Source organism: Epinephelus lanceolatus, chromosome 8, assembly GCF_041903045.1.
Source record: "Epinephelus lanceolatus isolate andai-2023 chromosome 8, ASM4190304v1, whole genome shotgun sequence".
Taxonomy (NCBI): Eukaryota; Metazoa; Chordata; class Actinopteri; order Perciformes; family Serranidae; genus Epinephelus; species Epinephelus lanceolatus.
This window is the reverse complement of record NC_135741.1, coordinates 40,869,640-40,895,681: the sequence shown is the minus strand read 5'-3', so window position 1 is coordinate 40,895,681 and position 26,042 is coordinate 40,869,640. Positions and strand designations below refer to the sequence as shown.

The window sequence follows — 26,042 nt, the reverse complement described above, 5'->3', positions numbered from 1 at the left end:
GGCATATCCTGCTGCTGATGGTTAACTTGTTAATTAGTAAGTGACATTGACAGAACATGACAGTGAGCTTTACGAATGGTGAAGGCAGATTTTGCTACCTTCAGGCAGAGCCAGGCTAACTGTTTGCAGTTTTAATGCTAAGCACAGACACGAGAGTGGTAATCCTTTCATCTAACTCTCTCAGCAATAAGCATATTCCCAATCACAGGCCGATGCCCTGCTGATTGGTGGGGATCTGAGGCATCTTGTTAATTTGACATCTTACAAATTGGCTCAACTTTACAACTTTATTCATTAATCCCCTCTCATCCTCTCCTCCTACATCATCATCATCATCATCATTATTTTTGTTGTTATTATTATTGTTAACTAATATCTCCATTGATGTCACTATCATTATTATTATTATTATTATTATTATTGTTGTTGTAATAATACTTCCTGCACTCTTAAATAACACACACACACACACACACACATTTTTACACCTTGTATGTATATTGGTGTATGTCCACATGTCCACTTGATGTCGTTTGTCTTGTCGTATTTCACAATAAAAAAATAAAAAATAAAATTTTAAAAAAATTATGGTAATACCACTATACTTTTTGGCCTGAGCACCAGGGTTTTTTGGTTCTGTACCTGCAATTCTTTTCATGCTGTTTACCCACTGATCAGTACTGACATAACAATGGGTGATGACTTTTGCCCCAGCACAGAAAAGACAAGCCAAAAAACAGGAAATACCACAGTTTGCTAAGAAACCAGGGAATCAGTGTAATCCATTGTTCAACAACCTGAGTAGTCTCCTGCAGGTATTTTACTCATGTTCTGCCCTGAGAGGCAGTAAAACCAGTTCTGTTTTTTTGGTTGACATTTTCATAAATGTGTAAATTAAATCAACAGCAATGCAAACAATATTTGAGATTCATGACCCTACGTGTTAAATCACTGTTTCACATTATTATCATTTTTTCTTATTCAAACATACCAAATCCACTCTATGTACTAGCAAGTATTTAAGTTAATAGAAGAAAAGTGAAAGAGGGATAGGAACATTTAAGTTTTACTTCTAGCTACTCCTTTTCGAACATTTCTGTTTTTGTTTTTTCGTTTTTCTGTTATCACAACATTGTTTTAAACTTTAAACTGGTCCAAAATAAAGTCATTCATTCATTCATTCATTCATTCATTCATTTATTCAAGTATGCATACATGGAAGGAGAGATGGAATGTGGGGGATAAAATAGAAATGTATGCCATGGAAAACAAAAAGTCTGGCTTTAAAAGGTGTGGAAAAGGATTTTGAATTAGCAGATGACGCCAAAGCTTATGTTAAGAAGATGAACATTGGGTGAGGTTGTTACACAGTATGTTGTAATGATACTACATTTAATACTTGTTTCCATGTGAGGCTTGCTTATTTATTTGTTTATATTAGGTCACTTTAGTTACTCTCCTTTGCAGTTTTTCTTCTGCAAGGTGAATTGTTACTTATAAGCAATATGATAATGTCTCATTTTGTGTGGGTTGTTTTGTTTTTGTTTTTCTGTTGTTTGTTTGTTGTACCTGGATTTTTAAATCACATAAATGTGCTCTGTTAATTTTAATCCCAGTAGTCCTAGTGCAGGCACACCTGTTCGTTTTCGCAGTTGGAATATATGTGGTATGGGTAATCCTTCCAAAGGATCCAAATTTTTTAATCATCTGAAAAGGCTTAATTCTGATATAATGTTTTTGCAGGAGACTCACCTTAGACTTAAAGATCATCATAGGCTCAACTCTCCGTGGATAGGTCAGGTCTAATTCTAAAGCAAGAGGGGTTGCTATTTTAATTAATAAAGGAATTCAGTTCTCACCTACTGATGTTATTGCTGACAAAAATGGAAGATAACTCATAGTCGCAGGTACATTAGTACAATTAAAAGTCTTGTTAGTGAATGTGTATGCACCCAGTTTCGATGATGCTGAATTTTCTAATAGATTACTTAACAATATACCTCATTTAAACACTCATATGTTAATTTTTGGTGGTGACTTGAATTGCGTCTTTGATCCAGTGTTAGATTGTTCAAGCCCTCGCATTATATCTCAATCAGCTATGTCTAAATCTTTTTCTGTCTTCATGACACAGAATGGTTTGGTTGACCCTTGGAGACTTCGTAATTCTTTAGTCAAAAAGTTTTTTTATTTTTCTCTGGTACATAAATCATATTCTAGAATAGATTTTTTTTTTCATTGATAATAGCATCAGTTCAGATCATGCACCACTATTTCTAGATGTTCAATTTGTCACTCACAAATCCTTGCCCCCCCTTTGGAGATTGAACTCCTTACTGTTGGCAGATTAAACATTTTGTGAATTTATTTCAAAATCTATTGATGACTTTCTTTCCTTTAATCAAAATGAATCTACATCATATTCATTACTTTGGGAGTCACTGAAAGTATTTCTTAGAGGACAGATTATTTCATATTCTTATATGTTTTACAGAATATTAGGCTTACAGAACTTATACCTGCTATTAGTATACTTGATCAGGAATGTGCATCTGATCCTTCTCCAGAATGATTTAAGAAGCGTCTTAATCTCCAGGCGGAGTTTGATCTTATTTCTACCAGAAGCGCTGAACGACTGTTACTACAAACTCGCGGTACCTATTATGAACACGAGTTTAATACGACTGTCACAGATCCGTTTGAAATCAACGCTACATTTAAATCATTTTATTGTTCTTTGTATAGATCAGAATTTCCTATAGATGCTACCATAATGAATGAGCTCCTGGTGAATCTTGAAAACCCTCTTATTGATTTTGACCAGGCAATAGAACTGGATGCACCACTCTCCCTTGAAGAATTGTGTTTCTCGATTAAAGCAATGCAGTCTAATAAAGCTCCAGGCCCTGATGGGTTTCCAATGGAGTTCTTTAAGAGATTTATTAATAAAATGGCACCGTTACTTTTGGCAATGTTCAATGAATCTTTAGAAAACGGTTTATTTTTCTTTGGAGATAGATTCATTTGTTGGGTGAAATTATTATATACATCACCACGAGCAAGTGTTCAAACAAATGATATTCGCTCTGAATATTTTACACTAGAGCGTGGTACATGGCAAGGCTGCCCTTTATCGCCAGGTCTTTTCGCCTTGGCTATCGAACCACTGGCTATCTCATTGAGGTCCTCCACTTCTTTTAAAGGGGTCATCCATAATGGTGTTGAATATTGTTTAGCATTGTACGCAGATGATTTGTTATTATATGTGACTGATCCTGGGTTTTCTCTCCCGGGAATTCTGCCCACTTTAGATAGTTTTAGTTCCTTCTCAGGTTATAAGCTAAAAGAGTGAATGTTATCCTATTAATACAGCAACTTAGCAATTTAACCAAGCTGACTTGCCTTTTAACATCACTCGCACTGGATTTACGTATCTTAGTATTAATGTGACGCGTACATTTTCAGGTCTTTTGTCTGCTAATTTTGTCCTGCTAATTACGAAAGTGAAATCTGATCTTCAGAAGTGGAATAATGTGTCTCTCTCTCTGATTGGGAAGATTAATGTTGTTAAAATGAATATTTTGCCCAAATTTCTTTTTCTGTTTCAATCAATTCCCTTATTTTTACCTAAGTCTTTTTTTGACTCCATAGATAAAATGATTAGTTCTTTTATTTGGGGTGGTAAGTCTCCAAGGGTCCTCAAATCATTACTCCAAAGACATACGTTCAGTGGTGGTCTCACTTTACCGAACCTTCAGTTTTATTACCGGGCCACACATATTCATAAAATATATTGCTGGGTCAATTCTCCTCACTTAGACTGGTGTAAATTGGAAGCCCAGTCGTGTTGTCCTTCATCTTCTATACCTGCTCTTATATACTCTTTGCTCCCAACCAAGCTTTCAATGTATGTTAAAAATCCTGTTGAGCTTAATACTTTAAAGATTTGGTATCAATTCAGAAGACATTTTAAATATGTAGCTGCATCTCCTTTAGGGCCACTCTGTAATAACTACCTCTTTCCTCCCTCATATTTGGACTCTACTTTTTCAGTATGGTACACAGGGTATACATTGTTTCCTAGATCTGTATATTTTCAACAGTTTCACTAATTTGTCATCTTTGTATGGATTGTCTGCAAACCATTTTTTCAGGTATCTGCAAGTTAGACACTTTGTTTCAAAATGTTTCTCTAAAATTCCTTCTCCACCTCCTCAACAACAATGGAATAATTTGCTCACTTTTAAGATGCAACAAAGGGGGATTGGTTCAGAGACATACAATCGCATTTTGGATCTCTGATCAGTCTAATTCGAAAATAAGAGCTGCTTGGGAGGAAGAGCTGGTATTTCAGTTTAGTGAGGAATGGTGGGAGGAAGGTGTACAGGGGATATGTACTGTCTCTCCTTGTGCTCGTCTTGTACTCAGTCAAATTAAAGTCATATATAGGGTACATCTTTCCAAATCTAAACTGTCTGAAATTTACCCAGAAAAAGACAATAGCCCTTTTTAGATAGGAATTGTGCAAATTTGCAAGAAAGCCCAATCAGTCTTTTTTCAGCATTGGCAGTATAAAAACAAAATCGGGGAGTGCAGCAAAGTGCCGCCTACCTACTTTTGTTTATACAGAATGTGTCTTTTTCGGGGCAATGGGGGGCGTGAGCAAGTAACAAAACGTGTAGCTCAGCATGTGACATAAACAGTGACATGGGAGGGAAGCCGTGGCTGGTCAGTCCTTTGGCGATTCTCTCGTAAGTCGGCCTGTTCTTCACCGTCCCCGTCATCTGACGGTTAATTGCCTCTTCGTTTGAGAGGGCAAGGAGGGCATGCAATTCCTTGTCTCCTCAGTTACTCATCTTTACAGTGTCTGTCAGGTTTGCGTTTCCCTCTTGCTACTAGCTGCTCGCTAATTCCTGCTATCAGCTGTTTCCTGTTTATCCACCACCAGTGGGTCGCACGTGCGGCGTCATCAACAATTGCTCCCACAAGTCTTCAACAGCCCCTCCCGTTGCGGAAGGCCGCCTCGGTCTTTATAAACTAAAAGGATTCTGCCAATATGACTACCCTACGAGGCGGAAAATTGGGCACCTCGGATCAACTCGCCAATGTCTAAACGCTCGCAGCTTGCCGGCAAAACAGCCCAACATTGGTAGAAAATCTGGTAGTGTAAAAGGGGCTACTAAGTGTGATAGATGTATGAACCCACATTGTCATTTGAGCCACATGTTTTTTTTTTCCTGCCCACAGTTACATGACTTCTGGTCGAGTTATTTTAATATAATGTCTACCATAATGGGAAAACAGCTACAACCCTGTCCATTGATTGCTATCTTTGGGTCCCCAGATGTGTCAGTTCGATTAAATTCCACACAAAAAGATATTATAAATTTTACATCTTTATTAGCCAGACGTCGCATTCTCCTACAGTGGAAATCTCCTAGGTCTCCCTCTGTTGCACAGTGGCTTCAAGATACTACGTTCTTCCTCAAACTTGAGAAGATTAAATATACAATGAGAGGAAGCACTGACAAGTTCTTTTACAAATGGCAACCTTTCTTATCTTATTTTACAGATTTGCAGGTTCTGCCAGACTAAGGACGTGTTTATTGTAGGGGACTCATAATGCCCACTTTTACTCATTGTTATCATTAATTATTTATATTTTAAGTTTTGTATTTTTTTTTTTTTTGCACGGACTTCTTCTTTTTTTTTTTTAAATGGGACCTTTGTGTGGCTCTCTGTAGCCGCTGTCTTGGTTCTGATAGCCCTGCTCTGTTTTGGTTGGTTAGCATCCGGTGACTTGTTTTGCTCTCGGAACTATGTAAATAATGACAACCAAGTGCTTGTGATCACAGGGAATATGACCATATGAAATGTGAATGTGTTATGAATAGTCAGAAGCAGTAAATGGCAAAGGATGGGTGTGATGGGTACAATGAGTGTCCTGTAAGTTCTGTACAATTATGTGATTGTTTATAGTGAAATATCAACTCTAATAATCCAGGATGTGGTGTATGAATGTTATCAGAGGGCTACTGTCATCAAATATTGTTGTCAATAAAAATATTAAGCAAAAAAAAAAAAAAAAGAGGAAAACAAAAAGTCACATCTGTGCATATTAGAGCTATTTTATGTCAAGAGCTATGGAAAATAAATTTGCCATTATGTTACACAATGTGGAAGATTATCCACAGAACATTACTGTAACAATTAATCTAATTACACACAAAAAATCCCATGACATTTCCAAAACTTTCAAGGATTTTACTTTTTCCATGACTTTCCCTGGCCTGGAAAATGGGACTATGAAATTCCATGACTTTTCCACGTTTTCCATTACCATGGGAATCCTGTGTGCATGTGACAACAATCTCACAAGCTTTACGCAAAGCTTACTGGCATGGCAGGATGGCAAGAAAGAAACGTCATTTGAAAAATTAAGAATTTTTGGAGTAATCACTGATCAAGGTACGTCTTTTAACTCCCATATAAAACAAACTTCAAGGACTGCCTTCTTTCACCTGTGTAATACCGCAAAAATTTTAAGAATAGACTTAGGACTTTTCTCTTTGATCAAGTTTTTAGTTAGGGCTGGCTCAGGCTTGCCTTGAACCAGCCCCTAGTTAGGCTGATATAGGCCTAGTCTGCTGGAGAACTTTAACAAACGTTAATGTCCCATTAATGCATGTTAATAACTCAGCTTTTTCACCAGAGCCTTTTAGTACAGCTGATAAGTTCTCATAACAAAAGCATGACATTTCAAACATAGTTAGTGCATACCATTAGGTTTATTTTCAGATGTAGAGTGAAGTCAGACTGGACCGCTAATGATTGTGAGCTGTCAAATCCAAGATGGCTGACAGTCCACCGGGTCTAATGTACAGTGGTCTAATTTCGGAACCAAACAGCATAGCAAAAAAAGGTAATGTGTCATTTCCAGCTAAATTGGGGATGCCTGTTATTTGGTGAAACTTGATTGCCAGAGCCCAATAAAATGACATGATCTATGGTAAAAATCTGGACTCGTTTCATGTCTTTATAACAGATAGTGCAGGGACAAGAAATAGACATTTAATTAGAGTGCTACAGCATGAGGCATTATGTTACTATTGACACTATGTTGTCACACTGAGGACATTTGTGTATTGTTAACTGCTCCACCTGGCACACAATTTACATGCTTCAATGATTCATAATTCATTTAGCAATGGCACAGATATGGAATTATCTTACTCATCTTTGTGTGGAGAAAAGATCAATAGTTTACTTGCCAAATATAATAATCTGCAAATTTTAATAGTTGATGATATATCCACAGTTGGTCATAAACTGATGGCATTTATTAATTGCAGATTATACAAAGTTCTGGATGAATACTCAATTCTGAGTGGCTGCAGGGTTTCTGTTAAAAACTGATAATGGACACCTAATAAGTAGTTCTGGTGAAACTTAATTAATTTAGTACCTTTTAGTATCTTACATTTAGTACCTTAATAGTATTTCTGTAGTTACTGTTATAGTAGTTATTGCCTTTACTGTTGTTGCTTTGTATCTCTCTCAATCTCTCTATGTATTACTGTCATATGGACTACTAGCTATCATTAATGTCATTAAATACACCTGTGCTTTTCTGACTATGACATGTCAAAATGTTCGCCGTGAAAATGGTCTATAACAACGATCTCACACACACCGCAGAAAAATACAGCCAAGCTTGAGGGTATGAAGGTGAATATCCTCAAGTGGCCAAAGTCACAGCCCTGACCTAAATCTGGCAGAAATCTGTAGACAAACCTAAAGGAGATCAGTCCATCACTGCTCACCACAAAATCTGAATAAACTCCAACGATTCTGCAAGGAAGAATGGAAAAATATTCCCCACTCTGAGTGTGGGTTTTGATTTCAGGCTGTAAGACAAAAAGTGACTATTTCAAAGGGGTATGATGATTTTCTATTGAGACTGAAACTATGTTCATTGCTGTTACTGTGATTGTGGCTATTGTTGTAGTTACTGCTGTGGCTGCTATGATAAGCAAAGCTGTGACACATAGGGTTTTAATGTGTAACTCTTAACACACAAGGTTCAAGGTTCAAATCCTAGTTGGGAGTGTCCGATTTCACAACTTGGCAATTTACACAAGCTTGGGTGCTATAAAGAGCAGACAGCCACTTACAATCACGCTTTGGAAGAGGACTTTGGCTTTCCATAAGCACATAGTAACCAAGCTGCAGGGCTGCAAAATTAAGCCAACATCAAGTGCCAAAAACTGCAGTTCCTTGAATGACCACTTGAGGGTGGCTCCAGGAGTGAGTCAATCCTTATAGACCCCCATGTTAAAATGCCCAACTTTACAGTAGAAATTAATACGTTTACAGCCTTGTGCAAAAACTGACATGCCTGTAACACCTCTAATGGGAGGCGCCCAGGATCTATCATCTCTACGGATGAGCCCAGCCACCCATCAGAGTAAACTCATTTTGGCCCCTTGTATCTGCGATGTCATTCTTTCAGTCATTACCCAGAGCTCATGTCCATATGTGAGGGTTGGGATGTAGATGGACTAGTAATTTGAAAGCTTTGCATTCTGGCTCAACTCTCTCTTCACTATGACAGTCCGGCACAGCACCCGCATCACTGCAGATGCCATGCCAAACCGCTGATCTATCTCACGCTTCATTCTACCCTCATTCGTGATAAAGACCCCAAGATACTTCAACTCTTTTGCTTGGGTATACACTATATTTAGAGTATTTTCATTGCTTTACCCTACTGTCAGGACAGCTTTTTTGATAGGGAATTGAAGTGGTTATATCAAAGCCACCACACCTCATTGACAAAAACATTTTGCTTAGCAGAACGCAGAACTGCTGATCTAATCTGGCACCAATTGGTTTAAGTCTATGGTAAAGCAGAGCACATATTCAAATATAACATACACTTACCCTGATATTGATTTTTTAGGTGGTTAGAATATGTTTTGCTGCGGCCCCTGTCCACAGCAGTACATTGCTTTGCTTACATGCCAGCAGATTTGGTTCATCAAAGATGACAGCAAAGTAACACAGTACATAAAATAACCACAGCAGAAATGTCAGAAAGGTCAGACCACTGTGTTTAAATATGTATCTTGAAATGTTACAGTTAAGGCTGAAAATGACAGAATAAAGCAAGTATCCTGAATCTCCACATCTCCACAACTGTAATCAATTGCCAGTTTTCTACCCAGAAGTGATTATTGTTAGCACAACGTCATGGTGATTTGGTCTATAGGAGTAGCTGTAGCTGTTGGGTTGCACTAAAAGACCCTCTAAGGAGTTGGATGTTAAGTTTTTCCACTAAGCACATTTTGTTTTGAAGGTTTTGAGCCTTTTTTCCATTTGAAAAAAAAATGCATTAGCATTATCACAGTCTTTTAGCATTAAGGTTGTACTTAAAGACCCTCTATTCAGTTTTTCCAGTGAGTACATTTTGTTTACATGGGTTTAGGCCTGTTTTTCACTCGCAGAAATTAGTAGGAGCATTATCACAATTAAACATAGTTATGAATGCACTGTGCTAAGCAAGGTAGCAGTTAGCATTTGGGTTGTCGCCACCCTCTTGTCCAAACATGGTCACTTCTGGCTACAAAAATCCAAAATGGTGACGGCTAAAATGCCAAACTCAAGGCTTGAAACGTGAGCCCATAAACCAATGGGTGACCTCACAGTGTTTATGTCCATTATTTTATACAGTCTTTGATAGCAACAGAGGAATCCTCACACGCTGTCATCGGCCCCTTGACATAGCCCTGTATCTTCCCTAAAGGCCTTTAGTAGAGGTGAAGGTCTTGCCACTGTATAAATACTCTAAAGAAGGAAGAAAGAAGAAGTCCTCACTCACCTGAATGCACTCTCTCAATTTGGCTACAGTCCAGTGTGTCTGAGAGGTCAGTGTTTGGCTTGGGGTCAAAGCTTGCATGTTCAGGGCTTCCTCTGCTGGCTGACTCTGTCTCTACGGTGCCCTGCCTCAGAGGCTCTAGAGTGTTGAAGCTGCTTGCCCATTGGCTGATGGGCTCTGCGGGGCGGCCAATAAGAACACCCAGGGAAGGGTCTGACCTCCGACCCTGGAGGACCTTTCGTGTCTCCTCTATTCCACATTGCAGCAGGCGGTAGTAGAGAAGCGCTTGGTCACGCACGCACATATCAGTCTCCTCCTCTGGAAAAAACAAGAGTGTTGACAATATCATCCCTTTCTCTGTTTCGCACGCATAGCTGGCACGCACGCACACACACACACACACACACACACACACACACACACACACACCTATGCAGTAGTGCAGTAGCCTTCCGAGCATGTCTTGTGTCTCAGCAGGCCGGCACATAAACAGCCTCATGGTAGTTGTCAGCAGCTCCATCTTGACTCCCAGAGAGGTCTCGCTCCTCACTCCATCAATGAACACCTCCAACGTGTAGGGGGCGTTGGAGACTCGCTCCCCGTACACAGATAGCAACCACAGCAAGGCTTGCCTGCCCTTATGAAGAATAAGGAGAATGAGCAGAGGATTTAGACTCACTATAAAAGCCCTGGACACCAACTGAGATGTTTTCTGTTATCTTGCTGATCAGATCTCTGATCAGGTTTAAATGCACCATGTGGAGTTTGTGACCACTAGCAGTGGGTGTGGTGACACGGGTGATGTGGTCAGTGCCTGAAATGGGCCAGTACACACTGCTACTGGGCTCTCTTTGTGCAGAAATCATATAAACAGTGAAGTTAAAAACTTTTTTGAACATCGGAGTGCAGATCCAAAGCAGTGTCATTAAACTCAAGTGTCATTTGGGCCCTGCTTTTACAGCAAGGGCAAAACTCATATTGTAAATGTGTGCATGTGTAACTTCAGTGTCACACACATTGTGGGAAATCTGAGTGCGTTCTGCTTTGAATGTATTTATTTATTCATTTAATTTTTCTACATCTACAAATCGTTTCTACTAATTCCCAATTTTGAATTGTGTAGTCACTATCTCTGAACATCATTTCAGAGACTCAAAATTTTCCTGCCCGTTGTTTGACCTCAATTAAGGGGTTTCGGATGCTGTTCAACAATCTGACAAGCTCACTGTTTGAAGTATACTGACACCTTAAGTTGTCCCACACTAACAGGACAGGGAGATACTTCAACCACAGTGTGTACACGCCAATACAGTCCTGAGGAGAAGTATAATCAGTGACACAAGTGGGTGTGCAGGGCTTTTAAGGCATAATTTACACCAGCAGGATGAGGTTCAGAATATCTTTTTTTTTTTGAATTTTTATTGGCTTTTTGCCTTTATTGACAGGACAGAGGGTGAAAATGGGGAGACAGAGAGAGAGTGGGGACTGACATGCAGCAAAGGGCCGTGAGCTGGATTCGAACCCGCAGCCACTGCGGCGAGGCAATGCCTCTATACATGGGGCGCCGGCACTATCCACTCTGCTACTGACGCCCCAAGGTTCAGAATATCTTACAGTGGGGTGTTCATCTACTGGCCTGCAACATCTAAAACTTCTACTACAAAACATTTCAGAGGTAGATATTGTACTTTTTACTCCACTATCATCAACAGTCACCAGTCACATTTTTTTTTTAAATTATCTTTTTATTACGTTTAAAGTCAACATATACAGAGTGATTATACTTTGTACACTTTTTTTAACAATTGAAACAGTACAAATTGGACAAACAGAAAAGAAAGTAATAGAATTAAAAATAGAGGTAAAGTAAAATAAATTAAAAAAAAGGCGGGCGTGTAGCATAGAAAAAAACAAACATGGGGGGGTCACATTACAAATGATGTTTCATTATAACCTGAAGTCTGATCTATGTGGGCTAATGAAATCAATGCATCCTTTCCAGCATTTTTCAAATTGATCCATCTTGAGTCTTAGAGCGAATGTTAATTTTTCCATGACGTAAATTTCATGCATCACATTGAACCAGTCTACTAGTGTGGGTGCTCTTTGATTTAGCCATTTTTTTGTGATCGCTTTTTTACTGGCGACCAGCATTATGTTGAACATATATAATTTTGAGAAACCTAAAAGTTGGTGTGGCTTTTTACCCAAATACATAACTTGAAAACAAAAATCAATGTCACATCTTAATACATTTTTCATACTGTCTCTAATTTCAATCCAATATTGATGAATCACAGTGCATTCCCAAAACACATTAAAGTGATTTGCTCTGTCTGTCCCGCAGCCTCTCCAGCATGTTGTCTGCCTCCCCCCAGGGTGCTTGAATGCAGGTGTTAAAAAATATCTGACCCTGTTTTTCCAGTTAAACTCTCTCCATGACAAAGAGTTAGTTGATTTCCATTGCATGTCATTTAAATTTTCCCAATCCTCTAGTGATAGTACAAAGTTTCCTTCATTTTCCCATCTTTCTTTTATGTAAGATGTATTGGTCCCACCTAATTCCTGAAGGCCTTTATATAACTTGGAAACAGTCCCTGCACCTAGGTCTGCTCTGTATGCAGCAATAAAGATTCTTAACACCCCTGCTCCAGATGTAGATTTTCCCAGATCATCTTTGTTAATTATTCTTTTTGTATGGTGCCTTAACTGCAAATATCTAAAGAGGTCCTGGTTGATTATTCCATATTGATTCTTCAAGCTTTGAAAACTTTTAAGAAAGGTTTTTTCAAAGAGGTCCAAATAAATATTGATCCCTCGCTGCTGCCACAACTTAAAGGTTGCATCCAGTCTGTTTGGAGTGAAGCCTGGGTCATCAGCCACCCACCTAATCAATGAATAAGGCTCCTTCTGCCTGTATAACTTCACCATTTTAAACCAGGTTTTAAGTGATACCTCTAGCCATGGGTTAGGCTTTGCCTCAAGATGGTGTTTTAATTCATTGTCCCCAATGATGGCCTGTAATGGGATCTTGCCCGAGAAATGGCATTCAATGGTTTTCCATATAGCTGAATAGCTTGGGTCACAAATATGGATCAAGGGTTTAATCTGGGCAGCTTGATAATAAGTTTTTAGGCAGGGGAGAGCAAGGCCTCCTTTACACCTTGGAACATGGAGTGTCTGGTATCTAACTCTAGGTTTCTTTCCCTGCCACAGAAATCTCGAAATCCACTTATCCCACTCAGCAAATTTCTTTTCAGGGATCTCCACTGGAAGTGACTGAAACAAATAAAGCAGCCTCGGGAGCACGTTCAATTTAATTATTTCTATTCGTTGAATCAGCCCCAGGAAGGGCAACAGGTTCCACCTGTCCAAATCCTTTCTAATGTTGGAGAGCAGAGGGTCATAGTTTTCAGAGGTTAGACTTGTAAGGTCCTTTGGTATTTTCACACCCAGGTAATTCAATTTGTTCACTTCATTAATGGCATACTTATCTCTGAACTGTTGACTTGTCGTGTATTTGAATGTTAGCATCTGAGATTTATGTGAGTTTAATTTGTAGCCTGATATTGCTCCAAAATCTGAAAGTGTTTGCATTAGTGCAGGGAGAGAGGAGGCCGGGCATGATAAGAACACCAGGACGTCATCCGCAAAAAGTGCTATCTTATGTTCACCAACCAATGAGATACCATGTATATTATCATTTTGTCTGATCATTTGACTTAAAGGCTCTATAAAAAGGGCAGGAGAGGACTAATAGGACATCCCTGTTGACAGCCACGCTCCAACTCAAAGGATGCTGAAAGGGAACCGTTTATTTTAATTCTTGCTGTTGGCTTATTAAAGAGACTCTGGATTGTCCGAATAAACGTTCTATGAAATTGAAATTTATGCAGAGCGTTGTATAAAAAAGACCAACTTACAGAGTCAAACGCCTTTTCGGCATCCAAGCCCAATATGATTGCTTCAGTTTGTTCCTGGTTTATCTGATGGATCACGTGTAATGTACGTCTAATGTTATCTTGAGTTTGCCGCTGTTTAATAAAGCCTGTTTGATCCAGGTGTACGATTTCAGGCAGAATTCGTTCCAGTTGTTTAGCTAATATTGATGCAAAAATTTTGTAATCCTGATTTAAAAGGCTCACAGGTCTATAATTTGAACAGTCCAGCCTATCTTTTCCCTGTTTGGGGATAACTGTAATTACTGCCTCTCCCAGGAGGGGGGAGGGTCTCCCCCCTGCAGCACCCAATTGAATGTCCCAAGCAGCAGGGGTGTCAAAGGTTCCCTCAGTACCTTATACCACTCAGATGTGTATCCATCCAGCCCTGGACTTTTGTTAGATTTAAGGTTGGAAATTGCCCTGTTCAGTTCCTCTGCCATTATTGGTGCACACAGAGATTTGTTTTGAGCCTCAGACACTGTTGGGAGGTTTAGCCCCTCAAGCAGGAGGTCTCTTAGATTCTTGTTTTCCAATCCTGGTTGGGTATATAAATTTTTGTAATAAATTTCAAAACACTGACTGATATCATTTAAGTCATATTTTATACTACCATCACTTGAGTCTCTAATCTTATAAATATTCCTCTCTGTTTGCTGCTTCTTTATTTTATACGCCAATAATTTAGTTGATTTGCTACCCACTTCGTAGTACTTTTGCTTAACAAACATTAAGTTTTTAAGTATGTCTCTTGATTGGTTGTTATTTATTTTAGTTTTTATCTGATGCATCTCCTTTTCCAGGTTTGCATCCAATGTTGTTTTATGTTTCCTTTGTAAATCTTTTAATTTTGCTTCAAAATCAATAAGTTCCTGTTGTTTGCTTTTTTTTAATGCAGTTGTCTTAGCAATTATTTTCCCCCGTAACACTGCTTTGCAAGCATCCCATAGGATGGAGGGAGAGACCTCTCCGTTGTCATTTTCTTCCACATATTTTTCTATTTCAGCCCTCAGCTCCTCCTTCATCTTCCCATTTAGAATAGAGTTATCTAATCTCCAAGATGTAATCCTTTTTTTACAGTTGAGTAGTACTTCCATCTGAACTGGGCAATGATCTGATACATCCATTACTCCTATACTGCAAGTTTTAACCAAATGCACATCCTTGTAAAACATCAAAAAATAATCAATTCAGGAGTAGGCAGAGTGGGGATTTGAATAACAGGTGTAGTCTTTAGTTTTGGAATTCCCTCCAAACATCAATTATACCTGATTCAAGCATTATGCTGTTGATTTTTTTGCTAAGTGAACTGTTTTGGGAGGAGCTCCAACGTGAAGAGTCTAAACTGGGGTTTAATCTAATGTTTAAGTCTCCTCCACATATCACGAGGCCCTGGGCTTTAGATAGCATTAAGTCAAAAATTTGTTTATAGAAGGACCAATTTGCCCCAGGAGGCGCATAGACGTTCAGAAAAGTAACTTCTGTTCCTTCCATTAATCAACCCACCATAATGTATCTTCCCTCCCCATCTTTAATTTCAAACTTTACTTCAAAAATAAATCTTTCTGATATCAGTACTGAAACCCCCCGTCTTGCGCCGAATTTGTAAGAGGCTGAAAAGACCTTATTAAATCCCCTTCTCTTCAGTTTTGCGTGGTCTGGTTCAGAGAAATCTGTCTCCTGTAGGAACACGATTCCCACCTTGTCCCTTTTCAGTTTATTCAAAATTTTACTCCTCTTGATAGGACTGAGAATGCCATTTACGTTATATGACACTACTTTAATTATGTCTGTATTCATTGTACTTTTTTGGTATTGTCACCCAGCCTGTCTCTAAAGTAACCTTACCCTAAATGCTACACAAACAAAACACATAGCTCCAACATGAACTAAAACTTTGGAGCTTTGAACATACTGTTGAAAATAAAAACATATACAACACTGAAATGACTCCCTGAGATGGAGTCTTTTTTATGACCCTGTTGTGGCCGTGATGTCCCGACGGCTCTGAGGGATTTCCTTCCTCTCCCATAAGGGGTAGAGGGCCCTCAAAAAGAGAAAATGAGCGGTACTGCATAATAACTATTGCCCCCATAATAGATTATTTAAATCAGAATGCATACCTAGGAGACAGAGTCCAATATTCAGCGGAAACGTAAGCACATTATAACCCGACTTTCTCAGATACGTTTGGAAAAAAACAATCAATTAACAAAATAATGGTTTTGACAGTCAAAATCATTAACCTGCTCGGACCCAGTCTCTTTTATCCACAAGAATTTACTCTAGATGGCAAAGTCACTTTCTTCTGCTCCTGCTGCAGAGACAAAGTCAGTTACTTTCTCCTGAAAGCGTCCAGCTTCTCCTTATAACCCATGTGCGCTGCGGCTGTCTCAGCGTCTTTTCCCCGGAGAGACGTGTGCCACATTAGGCGCTTGATTTTCTCCTCCCAGCTCTCCGGCGGCTTGAACACTTTCACAGGTAGTCCCTTTGCTGCCATATCCATGGTTGCCTCCTCGGCCGAGTTGTAGAGTTTAGTTTCGTCTTGAAAAAATACTCTCAGTATGGCTGGGAATGGCGTCTGGAATTTTATTTTTTTCTCCTTCAGCACCCGTTTTGCCTCTGCATAATCCTTGCGTTTTTTCAACACCTCCGGAGCATAGTCATGATCTATAATCACTCTTTTCTCTTTGTAAACAAACCCACGTTTCTGCCAGGCTGTCTTCACGTTGTCCTCTTTGGAGCGGTGGCTAGCAAACTTGACCACAATCGATCTCGGCGGTGCGTCATGTGGAGGTCGGGGACCCAGAGCCCGGTGTGCCCTTTCGATGCGCAGGTCTGTGGAGGGCGGAAGGTCCAGGTTTTCTTTCAGTAGCGTTTCGACAAAGGAAATCACAGAGGCTGTGTTATCTTCAGCCCCTTCGCAGACACCGTGGATCCTAATATTGTCCCTTCTGGCTCGGCCCTCCTAATCGGTTAACCTTGCCTCCAGGTGAGTCTGTCGTTTAAGCATCTCCAGTATCGCTCCCTCCACTCCTTGTACTCGCTCTTCCGCCTCGGCGATTCGCACTTCTGCCTCATCAATCCTGTTGTTAGTCTTGTTAATCTCTTCCTTAATGTCCTTCAACGTGTCTCCATTCTCTTTGCGAAACTCTCTCAATTCTTGGAGAATCACGTCCAAGTTTGCCATGTTTTCTTCCTCGCTTAGTCCCTCTGTAGCAAGCTGGCTAGTGCTAATGCTAGCGCTAGTTTCTTCTTCGAGAGACTTGTCGGTCACGGGGTATTGTCTCGAGTCTCTACCTTGTCCCGGCTTTTTCTGCTGTATCCTAGGCATGTTATATGCCCCTACAACTAATTATACCAATTTACAATGTTATCTGACCAAGTAACTGGGGCTTTAGAAATTAGCTTGAAGGAGCTGCGGGATTAGCATGTTGCCTCCATGGCCGCTCAACCGGAAGTCCACCAGTCACATTTTGATGATACTTTTACTGAAGTAACATTTTAAATGCATAACTTTTACTTTGAATGGAGTATTTTTATATTCAGGTATTGCTATTTTTACTTAAAGGGACAGTTCACCCCAAAATCTAAAATACATATTTTTGTTTGACCTTGTAGTGCTGTTTCCACAAATCATGACCCAGTTACTCAAGATAACCCACAGCCCTTGTTGTGAGCAGTTTCACACAGGACCTATATTCTTTCCACCAAACTACCCTCATCAACTGTATCACCGTGCAGGATGAAGAGTGCATCTACTGCTAGCTCACCTAGCACCACTAAGCTACCTAATGTTACAGCTCAGCCAAGAAGGACACCATTAATGTTTACAAATTGCGCTGTCATGAGCACAAACCTCTCATTGGTGAATAGATGCACGCTTCCTTCTGTGCAGTGATACAGTTGACGGGTGTAGTTTGGTAGAAAGAAAACAGTTCCTTAATAAAACTGCTCACGAGAAGGTCTATTGATTATCCTGAGTAACCATGTCATGATTTCTGGATAGAAACATTGCTGTTGAGTTTTTCATATGTATTTTTTTGGTGCTTTAAGCATCACAAGCTGAATGCTATCTAGTTCCATTATAGTGGAGAGAAAGCAGACATCTCTATGGCTGATATCTCCAACACTCGGCAACTCACACCAAAACAATCTAGACTGATAAATAGCACTACAGGTAAAGGGGAAAATATGTATTTTTGATTTTGGGGTGAACTGTACCTTTAAGTAAAATATCTAAATGCTTCTTCCACCAGTGCAGACTGAAGCAGATGAACAACAACAAAAAGAGAAGCACAAAGCGGTAGAGACTGTTTGCACATACACACATAGCTACATAATAACCAGATTAAGGCCATGCTTGAGTGTAAATGCCATAATTGAGTTGTCTTTGTGCAATTAATGTCAAAATTACAGCGAGCATGACAGACATATATTACTTAGATAATCTCCCAACAAACCTTAGTCTGGTTTCTGAGCTTTGCTTATGAAAATGTGCCACAAAGATCACATGGTCAAATCAAATGCAAAGTAGTGTTTCCCTATTTAAACAGAAGCAGGACTTGTGATGGTGGAGGAGAGAATATATGATTTTTGGTTTATTGGAAAACAGCTTTCATGTTTGTTGATCTGCTAATTCATCAACATAAAAATTATAACTTCCGATGAAGTTTCCTTGTCTTTCTTTATACCATTGTCTAATTTCCTTATTAGCCTGTAGGTTGCCAAACATGCTAGTGGATATGAAAATCACACACATAGTCATATACTGGTTTACCGAGAACCACATACACAATATAACCTGTTTATGTACAGTAATCAAATTATAATCTGCATGCAAACACGCTGAGTAAGAAATGCTGAAATAATAACAAAAGAGTGAAAGGGGATGGAAACATGTCAACATCCTTGAAAAAAAGATAAAGAGAACAAATAGAAAGCAGAGAACAGCAAAGAGTGAAACACATACATTTACTTGCAAACTTAACATTACCCCATTGCTAAAACCTAATCAGAAAGTATCTGCTGCAGAGCAGGAGGTGTAAAGCTGGCAGGCCTTCAGTGTACTTCTCAAGGCCATTTCAGCAGGGTGGATGCCTGCTGACGCAGTCATTTTAACCCTGAGCTGTCCTGTTAAAGGACAGTGCTCCTGAAGCACTGCTGGAAAGTTACTCAGTACATTTACCCAATTACTGTTCTTACCATAAGTCCAGTTTTGATTTGCAAGAATCACAAGAAGCATTGTAGTGGGGGAAACAGACATACAGACCTGTACAGACTTGTTGGTAACTAAAAACTGATTATTAGAGACAAAAATGAAGCAATTAGGCTTCTATTAATAAACAATCTAATTACTGTAACATCAAGGAATTCTGAACTGGGTGTTATGGTTTGTGTTAATCAAATTTGAATTGAACTTGATCAACAATGAAGTGTAAAATCACTACAAACTACAATGCTATACATGACCTTTTTTCAGCTGAGCCCCACTCAATTTAAAACCAGTGAGAAGAGCAGAAACTAACCACTAGATAGAACAAAACCTTTCCTGTAAAATAACCAAACTGTTGCAACTTTGGCAAAAAAAACTGTTTGTTCAGGTAAGACACTATCACTTGTCACAGAAGATAATTGAAAAAATACTTTTTCAGGGCCTTTAATATTTAATATATACCATAAAATACCACTCTAAAAGGCAGCTTTCTGCAAAATGAGAACTTGTACTTTTGAAATTTTAAGTTTATTTTGTTGATAATACTTTCACCAAGTAGTATTTGGATTGCAGGATTTATACATGGTGGTACTACTACTTTCACTTACAGACCCACACCAGTGGAAATCAGGTTTTTAACCTTGTAAACATGAACACATGATGTTTTTTATATGTTACAATATATATCATGAGTGAATAAGTAGTCTACACCATGACTGAGCATTTCTGCCTTGGAACTACAATGCAATAGAGACAGTCTCATAAACATAGATCCTGACTTCCAGGGTTTGCTACAAACCTAATGAACCAGTCCCACAATGCTATGAATGAAACGACGGGTGTTAGAGGAGAAGCCCTGTTTTGCCAGCTAGGTTTCACTTTCATTTTAACTTGTCAGAGCCAAGTGACAACCTTGAGGGCTGAAAACAAAAGCCAAAGCGAAGTACTAAAAACTGCAGTTCCTTAAATGGCCACTTGAGGCTGGCTTCAAAAGCGAGAAAATCCCCATAGACCCCCATGTTAAAATGCCCAACTTTACAGCAGAAATAAACACACTTACAGCCTGGTACAAAAAATGGTTTTGTTCTCTGTAGCTAATGTCAGCGTTGTGACAACTGTGTGGGAGTGAATATAACTCACCCTTTTAAATGTTAAGTTTTAAAATTTAGCAAATTAGGGACTTGATCGCTTTAACTGACAGTTGGGTGCTGTCCATTGACAGCTGCTATCACATCAACAATGGTGGTTAGGTAATGTAACCATGGAGGAACCCTAGATTCAAACAGTAAAGTTGTAGCTGTCGCGGTCTCTGTTTCTGTGTGTTTTTGTAACATTGTAACATTCTGGTCACCTAAGAAAGTCTTTAAAGGGAAATTTCAGTTTATTTCAACCTGTCTCCTATCGTCCTAAATTTGTTTCAAGTGACTAGTGACATAAAAATAATAGTTAGCATGTTAGTCGTTAGCCTAGATACAGCCAGGGTGCATAGTAGCGTCCGACCTGTTAAAACGTAAGTGTACGGGCATACTTCAAGTGCAAAGTTAGTCCACTAAACAAGCTTTTTTTCCACAAAGACCGCCTCATATCGTTAGGATAAATGTCAGAGAACATATAGAAAACGACATGTAAACGTGTTGTCTTACCTTACCGGTGTGCTGCCATGTTTGTTTACCATTTAGCTCTGCTTTCCAAAGCGCGGCTGAAATATGGCGAGCTCTAGATAAAGCCCAGCTGGATACTACTCCAGGTGGAGGTGTCTCGTCCTCGCCTCTCTCTCTCTCCTGCTCCGTTCTTCAATTTCACGAAGCTCTTCGTCAGTGTATTCTGGCGAGAGAGAGGCGCAACAGGTAGAGGACGAGAGAGGAGGAATGGCTGCTGCAAGGCTGCGTAGCTCTGGAGATTGGTGGTGTACCTGTGGATGCTGTGCCCCAGTGCCCACAGAAGAGGAATGCCTCTGTTGCAAGGAATGGGACCGGTTGCAGCCTTATTTTCAAGGTCTGGGTGTGACCGAGGACGAGACACCTCCACCTGGAGTAGTATCCAGCTGGGCTTTATAAAAAGCTGGCCATATTTCAGCCGCGCTTTGAAAAGCAGAGCTAGATGGTAAAAAAACATGGCAGCACACCGGTAAGGTAAGACAACACGTTTACATGTCGTTTTCTATATGTTCTCTGACATTTATCCTAACGATATGAGGCGGTCTTTGTGGAAAAAAAGCTTGTTTAGTGGACTAACTTTGCACTTGAAGTATGCCCGTACACTTATGTTTTAACAAGTCTGATGCTACTATGCGCCCTGGCTGTATCTAGGCTAACGGCTAACATGCTAACTACTATTTTTATGTCATTAGTCACTTGAAAAAAATTTAGGACGATAGGAGACAGGTTGAAATAAACCGAAATTTCCCTTTAAGCATTAAGGTTGTACTGAAAGACCCTCTATTTAGTTTTTCCGGTAAGTATATTTTGTTTAAATGGTTTTAAGCCTGATTTTAACTTGTGAAAATTAGCATTAGCACTATCACAATTAACCATAGCTGTAAATGCCCCATACCCCACTCATGCCCAAATATGGTCACTTCTAGCTCCAAAAATCCTAGATGGCGACAAATAAAATGTCAAACTTGAAGCTTTAAAACGTGAGTTCACAAACCAATGGGTGACGTCACTGCTCCTGTGGAGATTATTTTACAGTCTATGGTCAGAGCTGTAATTGGGAACAGGGTTTATTCAACATAAGCAACAAATCATTAGCTGTTTGATAAGCAAAAGACTCATGTTTTCATAGATCTATGTATACTAAATGAGGCAAAGGTGTCGAGTAACATCTAAGGCATGAGGGGCTGTTTTTCATGAGTAAAAAAATGTAGTATTGGTGAGCAGAAATTATTTTTTAGGTGTTTAATCAATGCCAGGGGAGAACCTGATGTAAAGGATGTGAATGTTTTATGACATGGTAACATTTTTACATCCCAGCAGTATGCAGGTGTGGCAGCAGTGTTGGCTCTGGTCTGACCTGGCTATCCTGCAGCGTCTCCTCGCAGCCCTCCAGAGCCAAACACACAGTTTCGCTACACTGAGGACACACCCAGACCAGGTCACGCATTGTCTGCACCACCGCTGAGGCGTGGGGGTAGGGGAGAGAGAGAGAGAGAGAGAGAGAGAGAGAGAGAGAGAGAGAGAGAGAGAGATAATCGGAGAGAGACAGAGTGAGTGTGACGATTGTTGTGAGTTAAACAAATGCAGCTGCATCGTGACAGACTACGGTAACATGTGTATGGTATGTATGGTATGTATTTATAGTATGTACGTAATGTATATGAGTGTGGGGGGAGGGGATTTACCAGAAGTGATGTGCTCCTGTTTGAGCCCGAGCAGTCCAGTAAGTATCTCCAGACACCTGTCGCTGTAGCTCCGTCCAATACGACCTACACCCAATCCACACAGGGATACACAGGTTATGAGTGAGACTGTGACTTTAACCATAGAAAATCTATCAACCACACTACTGAGTGATGAGAATTTAAAAATTGATTTTTCACTTGTTCTTTGTGACCTTGTGTCAAAGCTGAGGGTGCTGACTGCTTTCCTCATTATTCTCTAGTTACTCTTCAACACGTGATGAGGATAATGTTGACATTTGCATTACAGGGAAATGGAGTTAGACGGAAAATGAATATACAAGCACTGCGTGGACTGAGAGCTAGAAAAAAAAGAAAAAAATGGCTGCCTGAAAGTGTTTGTCTTGTGATAAAGACATGGTAAACAAGACATTGTATGCAGGGACATGCATTACACTGCCACATAATAGTATGACTGAGGATGTCAGTTTCAGGTAATTGTGTTTTCAAAAGACCAACACCCATTAACCATTAACTGACTGGTTGACTTTTAAGAAAACACTAGAATTACCGCCTTGCGGTTGTATGTACAGTGCGACATATATGACTCTGTGGGGAAGGCAGGGCTATGGGCTACACACACACACACATTGCGATCTTCGTGAGATGGAGACGAGGCCAAGAAAAAAACAGAGAGTTGAGCGTAAGAGAAAGACAGGGAACTTGTTCCTAAACCAAATGCCATGGCCCCTGTGTGGGAGTGTTTGGGATTTAAACCAAATGACAGAGCGGAGCCCAGTAATTTGATGAGCCTGTATGCTGGGTTAGTTCTAAAACCATCTCAACAAAAAGAGCGAATATGACCAACTTAACTGCACACCTGAGAGTGAGAGACTGACAGTCTATTTTTGTGTATTTATAAGGTCTTTATTTATTTATTTTGGTATTTTTACGTGTTATTTCGGATATTTAAATTTTCTTTTTTTGCATTTGTAAATATTCTTGTTAAATGAATGTTTATTTCTCTTTAAAAGGGTGTACTTGCATCATTATGCCTTTATTATCATTATATAAGTTTAAAAAATGGTCTAAAAACAGCAAAATTACACCAATAAAAATGGTCTTAAAAGCACAATATTACGCATATTGTCGCTACAAACTTTCTGGCCTGTGCTACAAAATTATCACCCTCTGTAGCACCAGTGCTATGGGCTAAAAAAGTTAAAGGGCCAGTGTGTAAAATGGGTTGAAAACAGTGACATCAGTGGTCAAATTCTAGATTGCAGGGCTCACTCGATCACCCCTCCCGTCGAGTAAATGACGGTGGCCTCGTAGGGACAAAAAGTCTTGCGCACAACTTTTTCAGGAGTAGGTCTATCTAGCAACAAGGTGAATGTTTATTTAGAAATCTAAGCCATGTTGCTATATTGTAATGAATCCCTCACGAACAGGAGACCAGAGGAGCGTTCGGGAAAAAGGCCCGTTTATTTGAGCACTCCAGAAACTCCGGTAACACTCCACTCCGTCCCAAACTCTGACTCTTCTGGCGTAACAGACACACTTCATAACTTTACACACATACTCGTTTACCATCCCGAGTGGGGACCCCCCTCCCCTCTCTGCTCAATCTCTAGCCCGCACGCTGACTGACAGCGTAGCCGGTAAACAGAGCTCAGCTGTTCATTTAGCCTAGCAATATCTCCGGACTATAGCAGCTGCAATGGACGACTTTGAACGTGATTTTGAAGAGTTTCTTGTAGTGGACACAGATCCAGAGCCATACCTGTTTGAGCCGGAGCATACAGATGAGGAACTCCATGTGTTTGATGCTGAGTGGGCGAGAAGAGAGGCTGAATGCACAGAATGGGATTCGGTGCTACTGCTACCATCGTTGGGGAGATATATCATCAGGAGGAAAAGCGCAGCAGAGAGTGCATCACAAGGAGTGTAGTTGCGTCTTCTTTTCCTCGCAGATGACGGTTCGGGTTCATTCTCTCCTGTTGCGTGGTAAGTGTGGTCCATTCACAAACTTTATAACTAAAAAAATTTTTCACTACTCTCTATCGACGAACTACTAACACTCTCTGCTGTTTCCTCCTCCTTCTTCCTTCCTTCCGCTGTCTTCGTTGGTTGATTTATACACGCGAAACGCGTTCTCTGGCTGGCTGGATTGTCTGCTCGGGTGCCTTACATACATGGCGGCACAAGATGGCGACCTCTCTAAAGCAAGGCTCTTGCTATATATATATATATATATATATATATATATATATATATATGTAAAAGCATAATTATAAGGCTACGAAAACCAATTGAATTCATCATTGTGAAGACATTGATGCTTCACACACTGACACTGACACAGCCAACAGTGATAACATAGTTAACTTAAAGGGGGTTTACAGCTCAAAATCGAGCCGCTTACTCACTAGGGCAACCTAAGGGGAGACCAGAGGGCAGTCACAATATTTCCACAACAACGCTGTTGGATCGTGATGCTGTTACTAGCGGTAGATGCCAAATGAGCGGCGCCACTAGCTAGCTCCTACCAGACCTGGATGGTGCGCAGTGCAGTAAACTGAAGAGCAGCAAAATTTACCTTTAGATTGACATGTGTAACCAGTCAAAAATATTCTTGGCAGTTAACCAATTAACGGTTAACCAGTGACATCCCTAAGTTTGAGTCTGCGTGTGGGTCTGTGTGTGTGTGTGTGTGTGTGTGTGTGTGTGTGTGTGTGTGTGTGTGTTTACCTATAGCTGAGATTGCAGCTTGGGCAGTGTCAGTGTTGACATCAGTGCAGTATCCTTTCAGCTCGTCCAGTAACATTGCTACATTCTCATCATTAACCAGCTCAACCAGCACCTGCAAACACAACAGTATTAACATTACTATTATTTAAGTACTGGACTGTTACTGGCAATACTGGGTAGTAACTGTGGATATCAGTGCATGTTAAAGGGGCATTCCAGAGATTTAGTATTACACTACAGCTCCAATTAGGAAAACCTTATTGCTGAACAAGTGGCTTGACAGGATGTACAGGACAACCCCTTTATCATAAGTTTACATGCATGAGTGTGTGTGTGATTTCTGGAAAGGGGAGAAATAGAATAACATGAGAAAAACTTAAAACAAATGATGAAACACAGTCATTTTAAAAGGGCTAAATGACAAATTAGTTGCCTGGATTGAATAACCACTATGCATAGCACTGCAACAAGGCGGAACCATGAAACCACAACGGTCCCTGCAACCCACACTTATGTTACCCCACTTGATGAATAATGATTGTGTCTAGACCCCAGATTCACAAAAACTCCAACCAAATTTTAATGTTCCATGTTCACTGCAGGCCACCAGGAAGGGTGCTGGACTTTGAAGCCAATTCTTTCTTTGGCCGAGCAGTGGAACTACTTTTGTGATGTGTGACCCAAAAGGACTTTTTTCCCATAGACTTACACAGTGAAAGAAACATCTGTTAATCAGTGGATACATTTTTGTGTCACAACCCCTGAAAAATGACTTAATTCACTCATTCATCAGATTCATTCTCGGGTCATTTTGGCAATATTATAATTGTTATCATTTCCTGTTTTAAAGGCTGCATTGCAGTGAAATGTTGGAATTTTCTGAACTTGCCAGATTGTTCTATTATTTACCCACTCAGTTAT

General features: G+C 39.9%; 1 protein-coding gene across 2 annotated transcripts in view; it reads right to left on the bottom strand.

The window, feature by feature from the left end:
* ap4b1 (adaptor related protein complex 4 subunit beta 1) overlaps positions 1-26,042 on the bottom strand; it is a 47,407-nt gene that overhangs the window by 6,756 nt on the left and 14,609 nt on the right. For both annotated transcript variants that reach the window (XM_033628347.2, XM_033628348.2), the window contains exons 7-11: positions 25,122-25,233; positions 22,374-22,457; positions 22,046-22,149; positions 10,307-10,514; positions 9,881-10,195 (exon numbers count right to left, since the gene is read on the bottom strand). In XM_033628347.2, coding sequence (XP_033484238.1) covers positions 9,881-10,195; positions 10,307-10,514; positions 22,046-22,149; positions 22,374-22,457; positions 25,122-25,233 — 823 coding nt within the window. The remainder of the gene's footprint in view (positions 1-9,880; positions 10,196-10,306; positions 10,515-22,045; positions 22,150-22,373; positions 22,458-25,121; positions 25,234-26,042) is intronic.